The sequence below is a fragment of the Typopeltis vanoorti genome, chromosome 25 (assembly GCF_054136105.1).
Source record: "Typopeltis vanoorti isolate ZY-2024b chromosome 25, IOZ_Tvanoo_1.0, whole genome shotgun sequence".
NCBI classification, from domain to species: domain Eukaryota; kingdom Metazoa; phylum Arthropoda; class Arachnida; order Uropygi; family Thelyphonidae; genus Typopeltis; species Typopeltis vanoorti.
The window spans coordinates 1,880,814-1,902,383 of record NC_143573.1 but is presented as its reverse complement, the minus strand read 5'-3'; the positions used below and the strand labels follow the sequence as shown (position 1 = coordinate 1,902,383).

The following is a 21,570-nucleotide window of genomic DNA, read 5'->3' as shown; positions in this document are numbered from 1 at the left end:
GAAAAGCAGGAAGACCACCTACAAGATGGGAAGATCCACTAGTGAATCTATGGGTATAACATGGAAGAGAGAGAGGTTCAAGATCAAGATCGTTGGAGGCATCTTTGTGACCTGCACTCATGGAGAAATCCTGAGTGAAACACAGGTCCATCAAGGTAATCGAGGTAGTCTGTTTGTAAATAATTTTGATTATAATTTTAATTGCAACTCTCTAAAAAATTTAAATATGCATATTAATTAGTATTTACTGTAGACCTACTAACAAATTTACTTAAGTTTAGCTGCAGGGGACTAGTCTAAGATTCAAGGTCTAAAGTGATCTGGCCCTCAAAGACAATCAAGTTGTGCAGGCCTACTCTATACACTATATTATATTTAGCTAGCATCTCCTACAGAATGGAAATAATCTCATATAGAGCCAATTCCACAAATGATAAACGTCTACCTTCAAACTATTGAACTATTTCTCTCACCGCAGTGTTGTCCAAAGCAGTGGGGAAAGTCATCAAAGGACTGTCAACTAATCAGTGATGACCAATATGGATTTGGCCAATCAAGATCCACCACGAAATTTGGAGAAACTCATACTGCTCTACTTGATGTTTCCAAGGTATTCAATAGCATTTGGCATTGGGACTTCTCAGAAAATTATCATATTGTGGTCTATCTTCCTCCCTATGCAATGAATCACCCAATTTGTCTCAGGTCATTCATTATCTGCATTGGAAGAAGGTATAAAAGGTGTTTTCTCTTCAGATGTTTTTGTTAACACATTCAACACTGGAACGTGTTTTACACATGTTGCGCATGGTGTGGAAGCTCATCTGATTTTGTAATATGTCCCTTCTGCTTTGGGTGAGCAGGCAGACACATTTTTTTTTTTTTTACCCATTCAGCAATACATCTGACACCCCAACTTCAAGATTTTTTGGCAGAATTTTAATGTAAAACTAAGATTTGCAAACTGTCTTCATAGTACACCTATAGCAATTTAAAAATACAAACAATTGTAGATTTTTTTCTTAATTATCAGTAAACTATATAACAGGAAAGCAAAATGTCTTTTCCCTTCTAACATAACTTTGGTTTCTCTAGAACACAGACATAACAGTTTGCCATGCGCCTGACAGATAGCAAACAGAAGGAGATGATTTGTCACATTCAACTATGGGCAAACGTGACAAACCTTGTGGTGCTCAAACATCAAACTTTAAGATTATCTATATCAATGGTTTGCATTTCTGAAAGAGTAATTAGGGTTCTGGAGAAACTGCATGGAATGAAAATATAGGACTGAGTGGATGAGAATATGATTCTTTGTTAGGGCCAGCATGGGCTTGTTAAAGGACAGTTGTGTTTTAGTACCTGTATTAAATTTTATATTGCCAGGTTCCATAAATTGTGGAAGAAAAGCTTGGTGAAGAACAAGCTGGATTCAGGTCAAATAGAGGCTGTCAGGATCAGATCTTCACTTTACGACAAATAGGTGGGAATATAACAAAGATCTATACTTAAGTTTTGTCGATCTGGAAAAGGCATATGACAAGGTGCCAAGAGAGAAGCTATTCAATACGCTACAGTTATATGATGTCAATGGGGCATTATATCAAGCAATACTTAGTCTTTATTTGAGTTGTAAGTCAGCAGTTAGAATTGAAAGAAGTACAGGAAGATGGTTTAATGTTAAATCTGGTGTGAGACAAGGATGTACATTATTCTGTCTGTTATTCATTATCTATATGGATCACATTATGAAGGAAAGTGGTATTAAGAATGATAACAAAACTGGAGATGTTAATGTCAGCTCTTTGCTTTATGCAGACGATGTTATACTTCTAAATAAATCCGCTACAAGTTTGCAAGATTCCCTGACTAAATTGAATAGCTGTTGTAATAGATATGATATGAAGGTCAGCAATACAAATACAATGAAAATAGGCAGAATCGTTGAAAATGTGAACTGCGTTTTGAACAGAGAACCTGTGGAACAAGTAAAACATTTCAGCTACTTAGGCACGATTTTTAGTGAAGATGGTAAATTAAATAGGGAAATAGACAACAGAATCAACAAAGTTGGTATGGTAGGAAGTCAATTGAATAAATTCATATGGAATAAGAGAGAAATTAGTCAACTATCATATCAAAAAAAGGGTGGCACACCATTTGGCAACTCCTATAGGTAGAGATGACCTGCTAATGCTTCTGCCTGGTATCTCCACTTGGGCCTGGCTCCCACTGAAGAGACCTCAATAAAGGTCGAAACTAGTCTGGGTTGTGGCCCTTCCCTTAATGCATTAGACATATCCGCAAGGAGATGTGTTTTGCATTATTGGAGATACTGAGATAGGAGTGTTGGTAGCTTGCTCCATCTTTGCAAGGAGTGCCCTGATGTTGTACCACCTTACCCCAATCCTGAAAATACTTTCAGGCGCAAACTTTGTTTGCTCACACTTGGATAAAGGATTAAACTAAATTTATTATATTATTATCATATCCTGTACACCCCTTGAGGGTACATGGCAGGAATTTGATGACGATGATGAGGTTCCATAAATCGGAGACACTTTTTCCTGGAAACAGCACGAGTTCTCCCGAACCCAGTTAACCACAAATAAACTGTTGGTGTGATCCTACAAAGTTTTTGACACACCACCTTATCTTCCTGTCAGCATTAATAACATAAGATTATTAATTAATAAATAAAGAAGCACTTAAAAAACCACAGTGATATCTTTAATTAGTAAAACGACAAATATTTTGTACTCAAATTAATAGTACATCTTCAGTGGATGTACTATTAATAAATATTAATATTAATAAAGCGTATTACTGTAATAGTACATATTACAGTAATATGCTGTGGTATCCTCTTAAAATCAGAACATAAGATTATCACAAAGAATGCAACTGTTGCTCTTCCTGCATGTAACTGTCCTTGTTCTTGAGGTCATTTCATTCCCTGCCTTAAGTGAATGTGTATTGTTAAAGCTTTTGATAATGCTAGCTTAATTTGGTGAAACATTTACTTGTAAATAATTTATTCAGTATATTATTATTTATTTTTTATTTTTTTGCATTCTTGTTTCATGTAATTTTCAGAAACTTTTACATGGATCAAATGAAACTTATTACATTTTATGACAAAGTAATGGAAGAGGTTGATAACAGGAATGCATATGCTGTAGTATTTCTAGATTTTGCAAAGGTATCTGAGAAACTGCTACATGCAAAAATAATATTTAAACTGCAACATATGGATATGAACAGTAGATTAATGGACTGAATAGAAAACTTTTAAGACAATTGTTTTTTTAAGAAAAAAGACTAGAGTTGCATATGATGGAACAGTGGCTGAAAGAAAAAAAACAGACAAGTAGAGTATTGCAGGATGCAGTACAGTACTTGGTCAACTGCTATTCCATTTATATGTAAATAACATTGTAAACAAGAAATAATGAGTGGTAGATTATTAACATGGAGAATTTTCAGTGAATGTAACTCATTACCAGAATATATTGTTCATGCAAGGAGTGTTAAGAATTTTAAGATATTTCAATGTAGCTCTGTATATTATGCAGATAAACTAAACAGCCAAGTTTACATAAATAAACCAGGGCATGTCTTCGGGATTTGAATAAAACTGCAATAACAAATTTAGCTTGAAGATCAGCAATAAAAAGACAAAAAAATAACAAAAACAGGCAGGAAACTAGAAAACATTAACTGCATTCACGATCTATCTATCTATATATATAAACCCTATAAAATAAGAAAATTATTTCACCTCTTTAGCCACATATTTACAAAAGATGCAAAATTAAATATGGAAATAGACAACAAAATAAGCAAACCTAGGTACTATAAGGACATAACTGAAGAAATAAAGAGAAATTAGTCAAAACAACTAAATTAGCTGTATACAAGATGGTGTTCAAACCATTTTAACTTATAGATCTGAGAGCTGGGTTAGCAATAAAACATCTGATCAACTAGAGACCACAGTCTGGAGACATTAGAAAAATTAGAGGAGTGAACAGATGCCATCAATGCAGAATCACAAGAAAAAATGAAGATATTAACAAAAAAATCTCACAATGTTTAGTTTCTTCCTGATTACTTCATTTTGGGTAAACCTAATTTCACGTGGTGCGGCCACTTAATACATTAATACTCAGAGCTTTCCGCTACCACCCAACCATCTTGGGGGTAAGTAAAAATGCTGCACCCTGTAGCAATTTTGTTCTTGCATACTGGCAGACATGCCATATGACATATCACGATGGTTCTTTCAACTGTAATCAAATCTGTGTGGAGAGGGAACTATTGTATTTTAGTATATATTAGAAAACAGTACTTAAGGAGAATGCTATATTTGGTTGATATATTTGAATTACTAAATGGTATAATTATGTGAACTATCATTAATGATATGCGTGAGAATGGGAAATATAAGGGAAAGGAAGAATGGGTGTGAATAGAAATACTTTCATTACTCAAAATGAATTATTAATAATTAACACCTGTGATATTATATGCGTTTTGTGTCCTATAAGTTGGGTGGTGGAGTGAATAACGTTTGATTCCATCAACTCTAGACATAATGATGGCATAATTAAAAAAATAATAATAATAATAACTTGAGAGATTTTTTTGTGAAATATAAATAACTAACCAATAATAAATAGCAGCTGTATATATTTGACAGCTGATAGAGCAGCAAATCATCTTTTAGAACTTGTGCTTATATGTATTTCTGTTTTATTTATATTTTGCTTAGTTTTCTAAGAATTTTCTTTTATTCACTGATGATCAGTATACACTTTTTACATCATAATATGTACATAAATAATTTCCAATCATTTTCGGAATTTTCCATCATTTTGTGAATCCTACATTCATTTATATCACTTTTCAATTTTATTTTTGCCTTATGAATAATAGATATCTTGCATACTCTAGTATTTTATTTGAGATCAATGGATGCAGTTCACTTCTTATAAATAGGATTCATTTTTATTCAGGAAGAGATGAATTTTTACTTACTAAGTCTGTTCTTTAGAAAACTTGAAACATTTCATCCCCAAAAACCCTATACTGCAGAAGCAAGAAAAACAAGTAGTTTTACTGTATCACTAAGTATGGTACAGAAATGTTTACAGTCTATGTACTATATTTAGCAACAATTTGTGTAATTAGAAACAACTGGAAGGACCCAACATAACAAAAAAAAAGTCCCCCCCCCCCACAAAAACTGTTACATGCATGCCAGAAATAGTTTTATTGTAGTGCCAAACACAGTATCTGACTAAATACATATGTCACAACATCCTCTTTCAAAATATCAGCTGCATAAAATACGTGTAATAGCTGTTTATAATGCAGTCTCACTGAGTACAAAAAGTACATCATTTATGTAAAGAAAATTTTCTAAAGCAAAGAAAGATGCATATGCATGTATATGTGTAAACACACACATAGTATGGTGAAAAACTGAATAACTACAATGATATATATGTTATGGAGTAAACAGGTTTATTAACAAAGAAATATATGTTTACACATGAGAATATGTATATCCACAACTAATGGTAGAATCTTGGTTGAATAAAGCATTCACGACAGTAGATTACAAGCTTGAAATGGGCACCTTATCTTTCAATATAGGTTTCGTAGTGCATGTGATGGTTCTCTGTCATCTTGAAGAACAAGGGTTGGGACATCTGCTGAACATATCATGTAATTTTATCCCTTAGTTCATCAAGGTTTGAAGGTAATGGTGGAATACCCATTCCTTCAACATTCCTTGGATCATTTGCTCTACCAACTCCGTATGAACAAAAATAATGCTCAACAATAAACAACTTTTCTTCCAACTACAACACCATTGTGACAGCTAAATGTAATTGCATAGACACTTGCTCTTCTTTTAATGTGCATGCAGTCTCATAGCATGTGTACTGAAGGGGTACTGAAGTTCAGTACTATTGTTTTTTGTGTCATACCGTACATAAACTTGAAAATGGTTCAAATTGTATTGAGATTTTCAATATATCATTAAGACATTTCCCAAGTACTATTACAAATAAATATTGAAAAAGTGCAATTAACATGCTGTGTAAGCTTTATCAAAATGTCTGCCTGACATGGAGGTGGTATACATATGCTAAAGCTAGTTAAAAATTTTGAGAAAAATTGTTAACAAAGCAGGTGTTTGACACAGGGTGTCAAGTAAGAGACTGACAGGAAGGCTAAGATCTAAGCAGATTGATGTATTCAGAAGTGCCTTAGAAGACTGAAATATATAATATCTGAAGATATTGGAGTCTTGATAGATAACAGGACTATTGACTATGAACTGTCAATAAGTTATTAATAATGTAAACTTTTCAGGTAGTACTATTAGAGTATTCTATACACACCTTGAGGGTACACACAGGGAATTTGATCATGACAATGATTTAAAAAAAATTTAAAAATAATAATAATATAGAAGTTGAACGGAATAAATTAAAATCCAGATTAATAAAGGCAGCAGCATAATGTCTTAGAACAAAAAAATAAACAACTGAAGAAGAAGAAAGAAGGAATAAGAAATTGGGATGGGAATATTGAAGCAATAATCAAAGACATGAAAAAAAAAAGACATGAACAATGGATAAAAACAAAATCACTAAACAAAAGAACTTTAACAGAAAATATGCTCTGAGTAAGCATTTTGTGAGTGCTTGGTTGGTGAACGAGTTCAAAGCATATGCCAGCAGCTCTAACGAGAATGTGGGATCAGATTCCCTGGGTCTGCGAGTATTTTTTTTTTTTAATTAAAACAATATTATTTTTTTCCACTTCAGAGGACCAAGTAAATTCTTTTCCCTAAGCCCACTTGTCAGCTGTCAACACCAGTGATGATAGGCATTGTATATAAGCATTGATATAGTGGACCTCCCACAATGAGTCTATAGATGCCATGGAGGTGTCCCATATGTAATAATAATGGATTTAGTATAGGGACATCAAGAAAGAGACAGAAGGTCTAATACTAGCTGTTCAAAAACAAGCACCACAAATGAATGCAATAAAGGTGAAGATTGAAAAGATCCATAAAGATAGAAAATGCCAACTGTGCAGAGAGAGAGAAGAGAAAGTGGATAATCTGAATAGTTCTTGCAGCAAGATTGCTTATAAAGACTATAAACAAAGGCATGACAGGTAGCAAGAGCTGTACACTGGAGCTTGTGTAGGAAATATGGTTACTGAAAACAAAAATTCAGACAGATAGACATCTGGAATATAATATGCCAGACATCACTGTGGTCAACCAACAACACGTGTGGTTTAATTTATGTGGCAATACCAGGTGACAGAGAGAAAAACTGCATGAAAAACTGACCAAGTATAGGGATTTGGAGGTTGAAATTCAACGACTTTGGAACAAGAAAGCAACAACAGTTCCAATTATAATAGACACACTAGAAGCAATATCAAAAGCATTCATGAAACATCTGGAAAAATTGAGTATCTCAGGTACAACACTTTCAACTCAAGAAAAAGTCACTTTTAGGGATATTTTACAATGATATCTAGTCAATTCCTTTTGCATGTTTGGCTGATTTCTTCTCATAATCTGATTTTGCCTTACTTTCCTGTAAGGTTATTTTATTATTTCTATATTCAGTTAAAAGAATTCATGGTCAAAGAGTAATAAGCAACTGAAACAGCATAATGAAATATTTGGCAAATGAGTCTAATTCAGGCCTTTGGATAAGGCCTGAATTAGACTCATTTGCCAAATATTTCATTATGCTGTTTCAGTTGCTTATTACTCTTTGACCATGAATTCTTTTAACTGAATATAGAAATAATAAAATAACCTTACAGGAAAGTAAGGCAAAATCAGATTATGAGAAGAAATCAGCCAAACATGCAAAAGGAAATGCCAAAAAAATTTTTTTCACTATGTGACAAATAAAGGAAGAACGACTATATAAGCATAACTTTAAAGAGTGCAGATGGAGCAGTGAGGTCACAGAAGCAGACAAAACAGTTCAGTTACTGAGTGATCACTTTGCAAGAGTTTATCATTCAAGTGAAGATACTACAGCCACAGATGTGACAGGACGTGATGTGAGAATAAAGGTTGATTAATTGGAAATCTTTGGGATATTGCAGAATCTCAATGCAAATATGGCCACAGAATTAGATGAGATATAAGGTTGCATATTATAAGAATATACAAATTAATTGGTATTGTACAAGTATGGGAAAATAGTTCCATTGCATAAAGGAGGCTCCAAGACTGGCAGCAAATGATAGAACAATCAGTACCTTGGGAATGAAGTTAGTCAAAGACAGAATTCAAAAATGGGCATATAAGAAAGTGATACTCTATGAGGATAGCATGACTTGGTGAAGGATAGGTCATGTGTTAGTAATTTACAATAGAGTGACAGCCGAGTTGGATAAAGGAAATGACTACTCAAAAATACTGCTGGATTTTTCAAAGGCATTTGACAGAATGCCACATGGAACTGTTATACAAACTGGAATATATTGGAGTATAATTATCCAATTTACCAGCCTGGTTGTCCAAGTGGATAGCATACCCACTCTCCAACCAATAGGTTCCTCCTAGAGCATGGATATTCGTAAGAAGCCTGCTCTGAACAAGCTTGTATAGCTCCTTAAATTTATAAGGGTTGTCTTTTTAAAAAAAAACTGGTGTTATGGATATGAGGGTGGCTGATGGACAGATACCAAAAAGCAGTACATGGAGGAGCAGAGTCCTGGAGAAAGCAGGTGACTAGCAGTGTGCCACAAAGCTCTTTGCTTGGGCCATTACAGTTTAATATATACACAAATGATATAGGAAATTATAGGAAGGGAAATATTCAGTTGTTTATTATTGATGCAAAATTAGGAGGCATAATAGTTAACCGAGGTGATGTAAAGATCCTGTAGGACAATTTAAAGAGGCTGATAGTTTAATGTAGAAAAGTGTAAACGCAAGCATTTTGGGATAAAAAGATTATAAATCATGTACCACACTGATGGAGCTTTACTCTAGGAGACTAACGAAGTTGGGGAATTGAGGTGGCAGCACACAGAGAGAGAGAGAGTTGGAGTTCAGAAGGCACACTGCAAAGATGGCGAAGTTACTTAGTTACTGAAGAACACCAACAAGCAGAGATAAGGAGGTTATCATTCCTCTTCATAAGGCCTTGATACATCCATATTTGAATTACTGTGCTCATGTCTGGTCACCTAGGTTTCTTGGGGATGAGGAAGTGATGAATAAGATCCAGAGGAAAGTGATCAAGTTTATGAGTCATTTGAAATTCTTCCTATGATGACAGATCAAGGGTTTGTGAGTTGCAACCCCTTCATCAGTCATCTATCTACCTATCAACCTGCAAAAGCTGGTTGATAGGTAGAAACATGGGCATCCGCAGAAAATTATCAATACATTTTTATTTAATTTTTTGGGTTTTTTTTTCACAAGTAGGGGGTGAGTGCCCCGTTTGCACCCCTCTGCAGATGCTCATGGTTAGAAAAGAAGAATTTTATAGGCATGATTATTATTATTATTATGTAACACCTCCAGGGAGTCAAAAGACTCATCAAGAGAGGAGCACCTACTCTAACCTTCATCATCTACACCAAAGCCATCTACCGCTGACTACCATCACTAATATTTTCATAGACAATAACAAACATCCATGCCCACGGCAGGATTCAAACCTGCAGCCTTTTGGCTAGAGAGCAGATATGCTAACCACTCAGCCAACCAGACCAGCAAATATTTCCAGCAAATGATGCAGAGGAAATATTTCAGTGTGAGGAATAGATTTTTTACCCAGAGTGGTGAATGAGTGAAATGGAATGGCAGAGTCAACTGTGAGTGCTTTATCTGTCAATGAGTTCAAGAAGAAGTATGATAGATGGTGTGTGGATAGTTTGATTCTCCTGTGAACTGTCTTTGGACTACATGGAAGTGCAATAATAATAATAATAATAACAATAGTGTTGCATCAGCACTTTTATTTAATATTTATATAAATAAAATAGAAAAAAAATGGAAGAAAATATAAAACCAGCATTTAAACTGGATTGTGGAATAAACTTCTAGATAACCAAATAACCAAGGCAAGAAATGACGATAATCCAAAGATCAATATTTACATTAATATAATAGCAAAAACATTCAGAATGGAAATATCAACAGACAAATGAAAATTATGGGCTCTGAACAGAGTATCTTCAGTCCAAAGCAAAATTGTAATTATTATTATATGGATATCTTCATGGAATCTGAAGGCTCGTTGACAGATTCATACAATCTTTCTTGTATCTCTTCTTCAATTCAGTCACTGAAAAAAGCACTCACAAATATAAGCAAAAAATCTAGTCCATGTACTTACTAAGTACACTTTTACACAACTTCCAGAAATTAGTTTTATTGATTGGAAATAAAATTTTAGAACAAATCAGCTGCTTCAGATACCCTGGATGTTCTTTTTATATATAACAGAAGCTGAAATTGATTCCAAAATTTCCAGTTTCTTAAAGATATCAAGTATGATCAATAACATTTTCACACCTAACCAAGTTCAAAGTTCTGGCAAAGATCTCTATATGGAAAGGAAATCTGCTTCTTCTGCAGCTTGTCCCACTTAAGTGGGTTCGCTGTTAATATTGAGTCTCCTCCACGTCCTCCTGTCTTGGGCTGTCACCACATCCAAGTTCTTCATCCTCAAGTCCTCTTCTACCAGCTCCTTCCATCTCTTCTTTGGTTGCTCACGCTTCCTCCTTCCTTGCACATCCACCTGCATGACCTTCCTTCCCACATATTCGTCCTCCCTCCTCATTACATGACCAAACCATCTCAACCTTGCCTACTGTATCTTCGCTCCTAAGTTCATAACTTTCACTGTTCCCCTCACATAGTCATTTCTCAAACGATCCTTTCTGGTCACACCGCACATCCACCTAAGCATTCTCATCTCTGCTACCTCCATCTTGCTGATGTTATTTTTCCTCAGGGCCACAGTTTCCATAGCATACGTCATAGCTGGCCTCACTACTGTCCTATATATTTTGCCTTTCAGATTGATCGGCACCCTCTTATTGCATAGCACTCCAGCCATCCCTCTCCAGTTCCTCCAATCCACTTGTATCCTGCATCCCACTTCTTTCTCAGCCCCTCCATCTTCTTCTACTATTGAACCTAAGTATCTAAAGTCCCTCACCTTCCTGATGACATTTCCTTCCAGCTCCAGATCTGTCTCCTGGCCGCCATCCGCTTTGCAACACATATACTCTGTCTTACTTCTGCTCAGTCTCATACCTCTCTCTTCGAGTACTTTCCTCCATCTTTCCAGTTTAGCTGCCACTTCTTCTCTTGACATATTTCTCTGGTACTTTCTTCTCCCTCAGACACCTCCAGACTTCTTGCCTTGATACTCTATATGGAAAGGAAATATGAACCATAAAAACTACAGAAGAAAAGAGAAACAAAAAAGTTAAGAAATTAAATTCTTACACAAAATAGCAGACAGTACACCCTGGGACAGAAAAACAACAACAACAGAAATATAGCTTAAAATCAACTCAAATAATAGATAAAATGTACAAATACAAAAAAGAATGGATCAGACATATTCAAAAAAATGGGACCATTTGAGACTGCCCAAAAAATGCACCAATGTCACCTAACAGGAGGATGTAGAAGTCAAAGCTTATAAAAGAAAAGATTGAATGAAACAGGAACATATCAGTGTCCCTAAAAAGGTTTAGAGGAGGAGTAACTTTCTCAGAAGATTTTCAGCAAAGTAAGAAAACCACTATATGTAATTTCTGATCAAAATCAGTTGAACAATGTAACCTATAAAAGTGTCTGCAGAGAAAGAAGAATAAGTTTTTTTTCTCTCTCTCTCTTTTGGCATTTGTCCACTATTTTCAAAGTACTCCAGTTTTTTGATTAATTGGATTTACTGCTTCTAAATTTGGCAGGCTGTGTCTTGCTAAATTTCTTTATTAAATAAAATAATATTCAACTTAAAAACACAGAGTAGGTCAAATTTTGCCCGTGATGATTCTTTTCACCCAATATGATTTATTGTGGTATCTTTTCATATTTATAAATTCTTATTTTCAATAACACGATCATTTCATTATCAGTAGCATGCAAATAGCCCATGGACGACACTAATATGCTATATTCTACAACTTCTCACATGCAGATTCATACCTCATCTTCCTCTTAACATGTTAGGCTCAATGGCCTGGCAGGTCCAAATAAGATGACTTCATATTAACTTATCAGTGTTATTGAGAGAGAGAGAGAGAGAGAGAGAGAGAGACCAGTTAATCTTCATAGTCTGCTATACTGTTAAGTGATATAGTCTCTGACAAGTTTGTTAGCCTGGTTGGCAGAATGGTTAGTTTATCTGCTCTACAACCAAAAGGTTGTAATTTCAAATCCAGTCATGGGCATGGACATTTGTGGTTGTCTTTAAGTGGAAGATTAATTTAACCACCCTACTTATTGGAGACCTACAGTGGCTTGAAGTTCCATGTTTGTTTCTAATGCAGAATTTCTGGACTATGTATAAAATACATAAATAAAATTATAAAAGAAATCCTTAGATCACACATGCTAGGAACGAAGTACAAGTTTACAAAAGCCTTCTGTGAGTGGAAGCCACAAAAAATTTTCTCATTAGGAAAAACTGAAATGGAATCTTCAAAAATATGTTTGTTTATGGACTTCTAAAGCGAAGTTATATAAATGCACTGAATTGATGGTGCAGATGGTTATTTTATATATAAATGCACTGAATTTACAGTGCAGATGGTTGTTTTATTTATGTTGTTCCTTCAGTCATAAATATAGAATGTTTTGTCAGTGATTTCATTCCTTCATTTATTTATTTTACAGCAGAACCATGGAAATAAATAACTTCATCCCGCTATGGGCGTGGATGTTTGTGATAGTCTGTGAAAATATTAGTAGTGAGCAGTAGATGGCATTGGTGTGGTTACGGTTCATTGTGAGTGGTGGAGATAGAGAGTTATAGAGTAGCTGCCCTCCCTCAATGAGTCTTTGGACTCCCTGGAGGTGTCAAGGAATAATAATAATAATAACTAATCACTAAAATATTATGATGCGAATGAAAAAAAAATAGTTGTCACAAGGAGAGATGGATCACCACATAGATCTTACAACTATATAATTAAATAAACCATTTAAAAAATCTCAAAACATTTCATACCTACTGATGCAACAAAGTAAGTCCACCCTTTTAGCATCCCTTCTTCTTAGATCCAGACTGACAATAGCAGGAAATACAAACAGCATTGCTGCCACATTAAAAATGACCAGAATAGCTGCTTGTAATACAAAAGCCCTCAGAGCAGGTATAGGTATGATAGCTGCAGCAAAGAAAGCACACATGTTGCTAAAAGATGTAAGCAGAACATTCACACCAGTTCTCTTTAAGCACTCTCCAGTCTGTGCCTAGGAAAAATTTTAAAAAACATTAAAAATTGTAAATAGACTTAAATTACTATTATAGAAATGAAAAATAAGAATTCTTGTGATGTTTTCTTTGATATCATCATCTTTCCCATCTAATTTATAATGACAAAGAAGAAACTGATATCTAGTCACTTAATATCCAGCTCATACTACAAACTTATTTCTATGACAGGTCACTCCGATGATGAAATAGCAGAAGCATTATGAAGTGATCAATCAGCAGATCAATCAAAAATTCGACATGAAAAATGTGATGCATCCATTACAGCAGTGCATCTTGTAAGGCAAAAAATACAGTATTTTGCAAAATATTATATTCACAAATGTTATCACAAGTTATTACCTCTAAAGGAGCATCTGAATTTGCATTCTCAGCATATGTGTGTGCCAAGAGAAACATATCATCCATTCCCAAACCAAGCGCTAAGAATGGAACAATCTGAAACAGCAAAGAATGATATTTCAAAATAAACATAATAAATCACACATGGAATAGACAACATGTAAACTAAAAAACAAAAAATAAGTTATTAATATTTCTAAGCCTGTTAATACTAATAAAAATTGCTTGCTAACATTTCATTGTTAGCATCATCAGAATCAAAATACAAACAGCATCATCAGAACAAAATACACAAATGACTTTTTTAGCACATTTATGAAATGCTGATGTATTCTAAACATATGATTTCATTTCCAATATATAAATTAAAAAAAAAAAAGTTACTGATGATACATCAGTTAAAGTCAAAATCAGTGTGGAGAGAGAGAACTCTTTCCATAATACAGGTGCATATTGCAGGAAATTAGATTTTTATGCAAGTTGCTTACTTATCATGATTAATTGGTACCAAAAAAAAGTCTTGGTAAGCAAATTTCTTTATCAATGAGTAACAGGGACAGTTTTTTTCCCCAAACAAAGAAGTACTAAATTATTGCTTTATTCTGCTATTAAAAAGGCACGTTACTTTAACAAAGAATATGTGAGAAAAAACAATGTGTTCATGACTTTTACTTTTTCAAGGAAATATAGTATAAAGAAAAAATAGTATAAAGCAATTAACACTCAAATTGCATTTGAGTGTTAATTGCTTTATACTACAGTGAAAATCATTTTTTAACTATAGTACTACACACAATATCTTGCTGTCTGGCAGAAGATGAGATGAAAAAAATGAGGATCTGTTCTTTCCCTCAGAGTAAGTGGACATGAAAACAAATTAATATTATGGATATGTGATATGCTAATATATCACAAAAACAAAATTGGATTAAAATTTGGTGGGCTTGTAAAAAATAGAGCCAGTGTAGCTCAATGGATGTGGCATTTGCACACTACAGCGCTTGACTGCACGAAGGAAGACTTACTTTCAAATCTAGTCATCAACTAGAGGAGGAAATTTTTCCAGAATTTTTTCAGTCGAAAAAAGGCTTGGAAAAATTCCAAGTTAGTCAGGAACCTATTAACTTGGAATTTCCCGAGTTAGTTGATCTCTGGCACAGGCAAGCGGGTTTTTTCTACTTGAAATTCGGGTTTTTCATCCTGTAAACTCAAGCAAATCGAACCGTAGAACCCACATTATTTCAGACATTAAATATATTGTGTTAGGGACCACAAGATGGAGGCAATTGTTGAGCAGTCTCTCTTCACTGCATGCCACTTAATTAGTGATAGTCTTGGGCCAGCTATCTTTGATTGGGTACCAGTGGAGATTGAACTGCCCACTCAGTTTCCAAAAGTTAGATAGGGCTAAAACGGCCTCACCTATTCCCTAGGGGAATAAAAAGGAGTTAGCTGGGTTTTTTTATTTATTTTTTGGAAAAAATATGTTGAGTACACATTCTACTTATTTATTCATTTATTTAGATTCAAGTTGCTAATAGGTGATGTTTGCATCTCTTTCATAAGTGAAAAACACTGGATGGCTATCAAAGAAATAACTAAAAGATCAGTAGACAAAGTGTTAGGATTTACAAAATTACAAAAGCCTTGAATTACAAACAAAATACTTAAGTTAACAGAAGAATGAAATAAAACAAGGAAAATGAAGACTGTAGAAGGCAAGGAACAGTATCGAACACTAAAGAACAAGATTAAAGAAGACTGAAAAAATAATAATAAAAGCAAAGGAGAACTGGGTAGAAGAAATATGTAAAGAAATTAAACATTTAACTTATTAAACTTATTAACTTAAACAAATTAAAAACTGGAGGAACTGACAAGGCATATTGATTAATCTGCACACACCTGCACCTCCCAAAACAAAAAGTAAAAATTGTACAAGATAAAAAAGGAAAATTCTTCACAGGTATCAAAAAGAAGAAGAGAGATGGAAGGAACATCTTGAAGATATATATAGCAGAGAAAATATGAACAGTGAAATTATTGAACCAGAATATGAAGTCGAAAAAGACAATCTTGGACCAGAACAATTGAATGAGAAATTAAAAAAAGCAATTAATGAATTACCTAACTGGAAATAAGACAGAGAGATTTCTTTTACAACTTTACTTACTGAAATTCTAAAAAATTTGGGAGATGCAACACAAGAAGCATTATTTAAAGTAATTAGGTTAATTTATCAAGAGAAACAGGAAATATTTGACTTTTATAAAAGTTTGGTAGTAACAATACCCAAGAAAAGGTGTTAGATCCTGAATGAAGGAATCTTGCAAAGAAATCATTCATTCAGAATCCAAAATATTAAACTTACCAACAAAGATAAATACCTGCACATCAGCTGAAATTTAAAGTGAAACTTCACTTTATGTATAAAATTTGTATTCTTTATTTCATGTACCATATATTTAAGCTCTTGTGATCATATTAAGATTTTATTTAGAGTATGTCTTAAAAGAGGGATAATCTGATTTAATTTAAGCCTCACTTAAGCTGTGTAAAAATAACTGTGAGTCATCAAATAGTTACTAAATAATAATTCTTGGAAGGAATAAAACTACACGTGTATAGCATAACGCTGGTGGCAGTAGCATACACGGAACGTACTTTGATGCGAATTCTGGGAATGCAAGAGCATAACAGCGTCGGGAGAGTACGGGATGAACCCAAGGGAAGAAAAGAGATGGGTCGTGTGCAAACGGGACTCCGAAAAAGAGGGCGCTCTATTGAAGAACATAAGGGGACGAGTGCCGTATCGGTGATCTGTCTTGTATCATTTTCCTGTTTGGAGGCTCGGAAGTTAGCGTAAAGGGGAGGGGAATAAAGCATCTGTGCTAAGATAAGATGTCAGAAAGCAGACTTTCTTGAAAATGGAGAAGAAATCTACGCAGAGCTGAAGGTAAAATTTTCCAGTCCCAGCAGAATCGACATAATAGGGGTGACTGAAACAAAAAATGACAAAAACTGGTGAGATCTTTCTGAGCAATAAATACAAAATGTTAAATTCAGGCAATGACAATCAAGGAAAAGAAAGAGTAACCATAGTATTCAACACAAAATACGAGGCTAATCTTCTTGAATGGCAGTCAGTCTCAAGTAGAGTAATGTGGGCAAATATGAGAATGGGGAACTGGACAATGAGACTTATTTGTGCCTATGGTCCCACAGAAGGTTCTACTAATGCAGAAGTGGGGGAATTTTTTGAGGGTTTAGAAAAAGCAACTGACACAACGAAAAAGGAAAAGTTGGTCCTTGTAGGGGATCTAAATAGCAGAGTAGGAAATGATTGTGAGACATACAAAAATGTTTTGGGAAAATTTGGAGAAAAAAAGCAAAGCTAATAATAAAGACAAATAACTATTGGATGTCTGCTCAGGACATGGACTGGTTATTACTAACACCATGTTCCAACATAAAAATGTGCACAAATTCACATGGAGAGAAGAGGCTAGGAATAAGAAAAGTCTCATCGACTATGTTATTGTTGATAGTGATGTTTTCTCCCTGGTGCAGGACACCAGAGTGCACAGAGGATTTCAAATTGGAAGTGATCACTATTTTGTCTTGAGCAGGATAAAATTGAATTTCATATTGAAAAGAATAACATGTAAGAAAGTTTTAAAGCAAATAAAAGTTGAGCAACTCTTATGAACTGTTGACTAAAATACACAAAGATTATTGAAGAAAAAAATGAAAGAGTTTGAGTTAGAGATTCGGTGGCAAACTATGAAGAAAACATTCATTGATTCTGCCAAAGAGGCATGTGGTGAGGTTGTCTGCAAGGATAAAAAAAATCAGCACTCCCTAGTGGACACAGGAAGTTAAAGAGGCAGTGAAGGAAAAGAAGAAAGCATATCAAAAGTTCCTGTCAAATAAACTTTTGCTCTTAGAGAATATAGAGACAAATGCAAGAATGCTAAACACTGTGTAAAACTAGCTAAACAAAAGTCATGGGAGAAATTTCTCAAGAATATAGAAAATAAATATCAAGAAGGTGGCAAAATATTCTGGAGGTTGTTGAAGAAGCTTAGGAATGGAGGAAAAAGTGCTGTAAAAGGAGTTAGAGATGACATGAAAACGGAAGAAAAAGATATCCTTGAAATATGGAGTAATTACTTTGAAAAACTGCTAAATGAAACAGGCAGTGATGACAGCACAGTGGTAAAAAAAACTGCCAAGGCATTTAGTCAGGAATACGTATCCATACTTGAAGTAGAAAAAGCCATCAAAGGCTTGAAATGTGGAAAGGCAGCAGGAGTAGATGATATTCGACCAGAAATGCTGAAGTATGGTGATATAAGAGTCTTACAGTGGCTGCGCTGCATAGTTCAGAAAGCCAGGGCAGAGGGACGAATTCCCGATAATTGGAGTAGAGCTATAATAGTACCCATATATAAAAAGGGAAATAAAACTGAATGTGAGAATTACAGAGGTATTTCCCTACTGAGTGTTCCCGTCAAGATCTATGCAAGTATACTTGAGAAATGGTTGAGAAGAATTGTGAAAGAAAAGCCTGGTGAAGAACAAGCTGGATTCAGACCAAATAGAGGCTGTCAGGATCAGATCTTCACTTTACAACAAATAGTTGAGAAGGCATGGGAATATAACAAAGATCTGTATTTAAGTTTTGTCGATTTGGAAAAGGCATATGACAAGGTGCCAAGAGAGAAGCTATTCAATACGCTGCAGTTATATGGTGTGAATGGGGCATTATATCAAGCAATACTTAGTCTTTATTTGAGTTGTAAGTCAGCAGTTAGAATTGAAGGAAGTACAGGAAGATGGCTTAATGGTAAATCTGGTGTGAGACAAGGATGTACATTATCCCCTCTGTTATTCATTATCTATATGGATCACATTATGAAGGAAAGTGGTATTAAACATGATATCAAAATTGGAAATGTTAATGTCAGCTCTTTGCTTTATGCGGATGATGTTATACTTCTAAATAAATCCGCTACAAGTCTGCAAGATTCTCTGACTAAATTGAATAGCTGTTGTAATAGATATGGTATGAAGGTCAGCAATAAAAAGTCAAAGACAATGAAAATAGGCAGAATCATTGAAAATGTCAACTCTGTTGTGAATGGAGAACCTGTGGAACAAGTAAAATATTTCAGCTACTTAGGCACTATTTTTACTGAAGATGGTAAATTAAATATAGAAATAGACAACAGAATCAGCAAAGATGGTATGGTGAGAATTCAATTGAATAAATTCATATGGAATAAGAGAGAAATTAGTCAGAACACTAAATTAGCTGTATACAAGACAGTGTTCAAACCAATTTTAACTTATGGATCTGAGAGCTGTGTTAGAAGTAAAACACTTGACCAAAGACTAGAGACCACAGAAATGAGAGTCCTGAGAAAGATTATAGGCGTGAACAGATAGCATCAATGGCAATATCATATTAAAAACGAGGATATTAGGAAAGAACTTGACATTGTCAGCATCCAGGAATGCGTTAGCAGAGCTAATCTCAGGTGGTATGGTCACTGAAATAGAATGGGCGAAGAAAGATTAGCAAAACAAGTGTTCTCTGCCAGGTTGGCAGTAAAACGACCCAAAGGAAGACCAAGATATAGGTGGATTGATACAGTACAAAGTGCCTTAGACGATAGAAATATAAGATCTGATAATGTTGGAGTCTCGACGAGTAACAGACTGATTTGGAGGAAATTTGTAGATAATAAGTTAGTAATGATGCAATTTTTTTCATGTAGTACTATCATATCTTCTACACTCCTTGAGGGTACATGGCAGGAATTTGATGATGATGATATAATTATAGATTTAGGTCACGACTGCAAAGTCTGAACCTATACAGCAGCATTAAAATAAAGTACTGTGTAAAACGGCTAAGAGTCTAGTATTGTCTCTCTGAATAGGAATCTCTTCTACTATAGGATACTGGCTGGCGCAGCATAATAAAAATTTGCCAGTATCCGAAGAGGAAACAGTCCTAGATATAGATAGACATAGGTATATTAAAGGCCCGATATCTGAAGAAGTAAAGCGATAGAAAGATAGAATAGGAAGAGATAACAATAGAACAGCTGGTGGGATTTTTATTGAATATGGTTTTAAATAAGAAAGGAGTAATCAGCAACAAAGTAAGTAAGTATAAACGAAGAAATATAATCGAAAAGTAAAAGAAACAACATAAATATAAACAATATTTAACAAGGGAATGCAACAGATTGTAAAAATTAGTGAAAGGTAAGTTTACTTAATCATACCTCAAGTATCATACCAAATATAATGAAACATAAAACCAAAAACTGAATGTTATTTATATAAAGATCAATTTGGATTCTGGAATGGTGAAAGAACTAGAGAATGAATAATAACAATAATAGACTGAAGAAGTGAAGTAAAGAAAGCAAAATAAATTGCTTTTATAGATTTAGAAAAGACATATGATAATGTACAATGGAACAAGCCTTTTCAAATAATGAACAAAATTGGAATAGACTGTAGAGACTATTCCAACAGAATACTAATTAAGAAACTGTAAACCAACCAGAAAATAAAGATACGAATACAAAGAAAATGAAGCAACTGCAGAAATAGAGAGAGATTGTGCATCGTCACCCTTACTTTTCAACCAGTATATAGAGAATGCAATAAAATGAATAAAAGAAGGTGGAGTGCAGAGATACATATGATATGCTTAGCTGATAATCAACCGGATTTAAAACAGATGGTATCTAGGATGGATGTTTTATCTGATTATGGACTTATTAAAGATGTATTCAAGAAAAAGAAATAATGTATTAAAAGTAAGATAAGTAAAAACATACAGAAAAGATTTATAAAAACATTTGTTTGGAGCATCTTTCTATATGGTTGTGAGACTTGGACTATAACAGCAGAAGACTGGAAAAGAATTGAAAACATTTTAAATGTATTGTTAGAGAGTACTGCTAGGAATAAATTGGATAGAAAGAAAAACTGACAAAGACATCTTGTGTGAAATAAAGGGCTGAGTATTGAAGGCAATCATAGAAAGAAAGAAAGAAAGATGAAATTCCTGGGTCAAAAGAGACATAATAAACATATTAGAAGGGAAGATACAAGTGAAAAGAAAAAGACAATGGCTGAAATATACATTCTTAGAGGAGGTATTTAGATCAATTGGAAGAGGTTATGGACTACTAAAGAGGAAAGCAGAAACAGGATGATCTGGAAAAGGGAACAGTCCATAGCAACAGGAATTGTCCCTTAAACGATGATGATGATGATGATGATTCAGTGGTGCTAAATTTCACTTGCTTGAATTGGAAAAAATTTCACATGCCTTGGAAACTCACAGTAAAGTGGATTTGACCAAGATTTATTTTTAATGCATTCCACACAAAAAATCATTATCGAGGGAGGGTACCTACTCTACAACTCTGTCTCCACCAACTGCAACTACTTCATTATCTACACCAACAGCATCTGCCACCGACCACCAGCACTAGTATTTTCACAGACAATCACAGACATTCATGCTCACGGCAGGATTCGAACCCACAGCCTTTTGACTGGAGAGCAGATATACTAACTACTCGGCCAACCAAGCAGGCCTTACTTTTCAACCAGTATATAGAGAATGCAATAAAATTAATAAAAGAAGGTGGAGTGCAGA

At 34.4% G+C, this 21,570-nt stretch overlaps 1 protein-coding gene across 3 annotated transcripts in view; it reads right to left on the bottom strand.

Annotated features, from left to right (window-relative positions):
- ptc (protein patched) overlaps positions 1-21,570 on the bottom strand; it is a 313,027-nt gene that overhangs the window by 146,877 nt on the left and 144,580 nt on the right. For all 3 annotated transcript variants that reach the window (XM_090414812.1, XM_090414810.1, XM_090414811.1), the window contains 2 exons: positions 13,878-13,973; positions 13,269-13,513 (listed from right to left, as the gene is read on the bottom strand). In XM_090414812.1, coding sequence (XP_090270938.1) covers positions 13,269-13,513; positions 13,878-13,973 — 341 coding nt within the window. The remainder of the gene's footprint in view (positions 1-13,268; positions 13,514-13,877; positions 13,974-21,570) is intronic.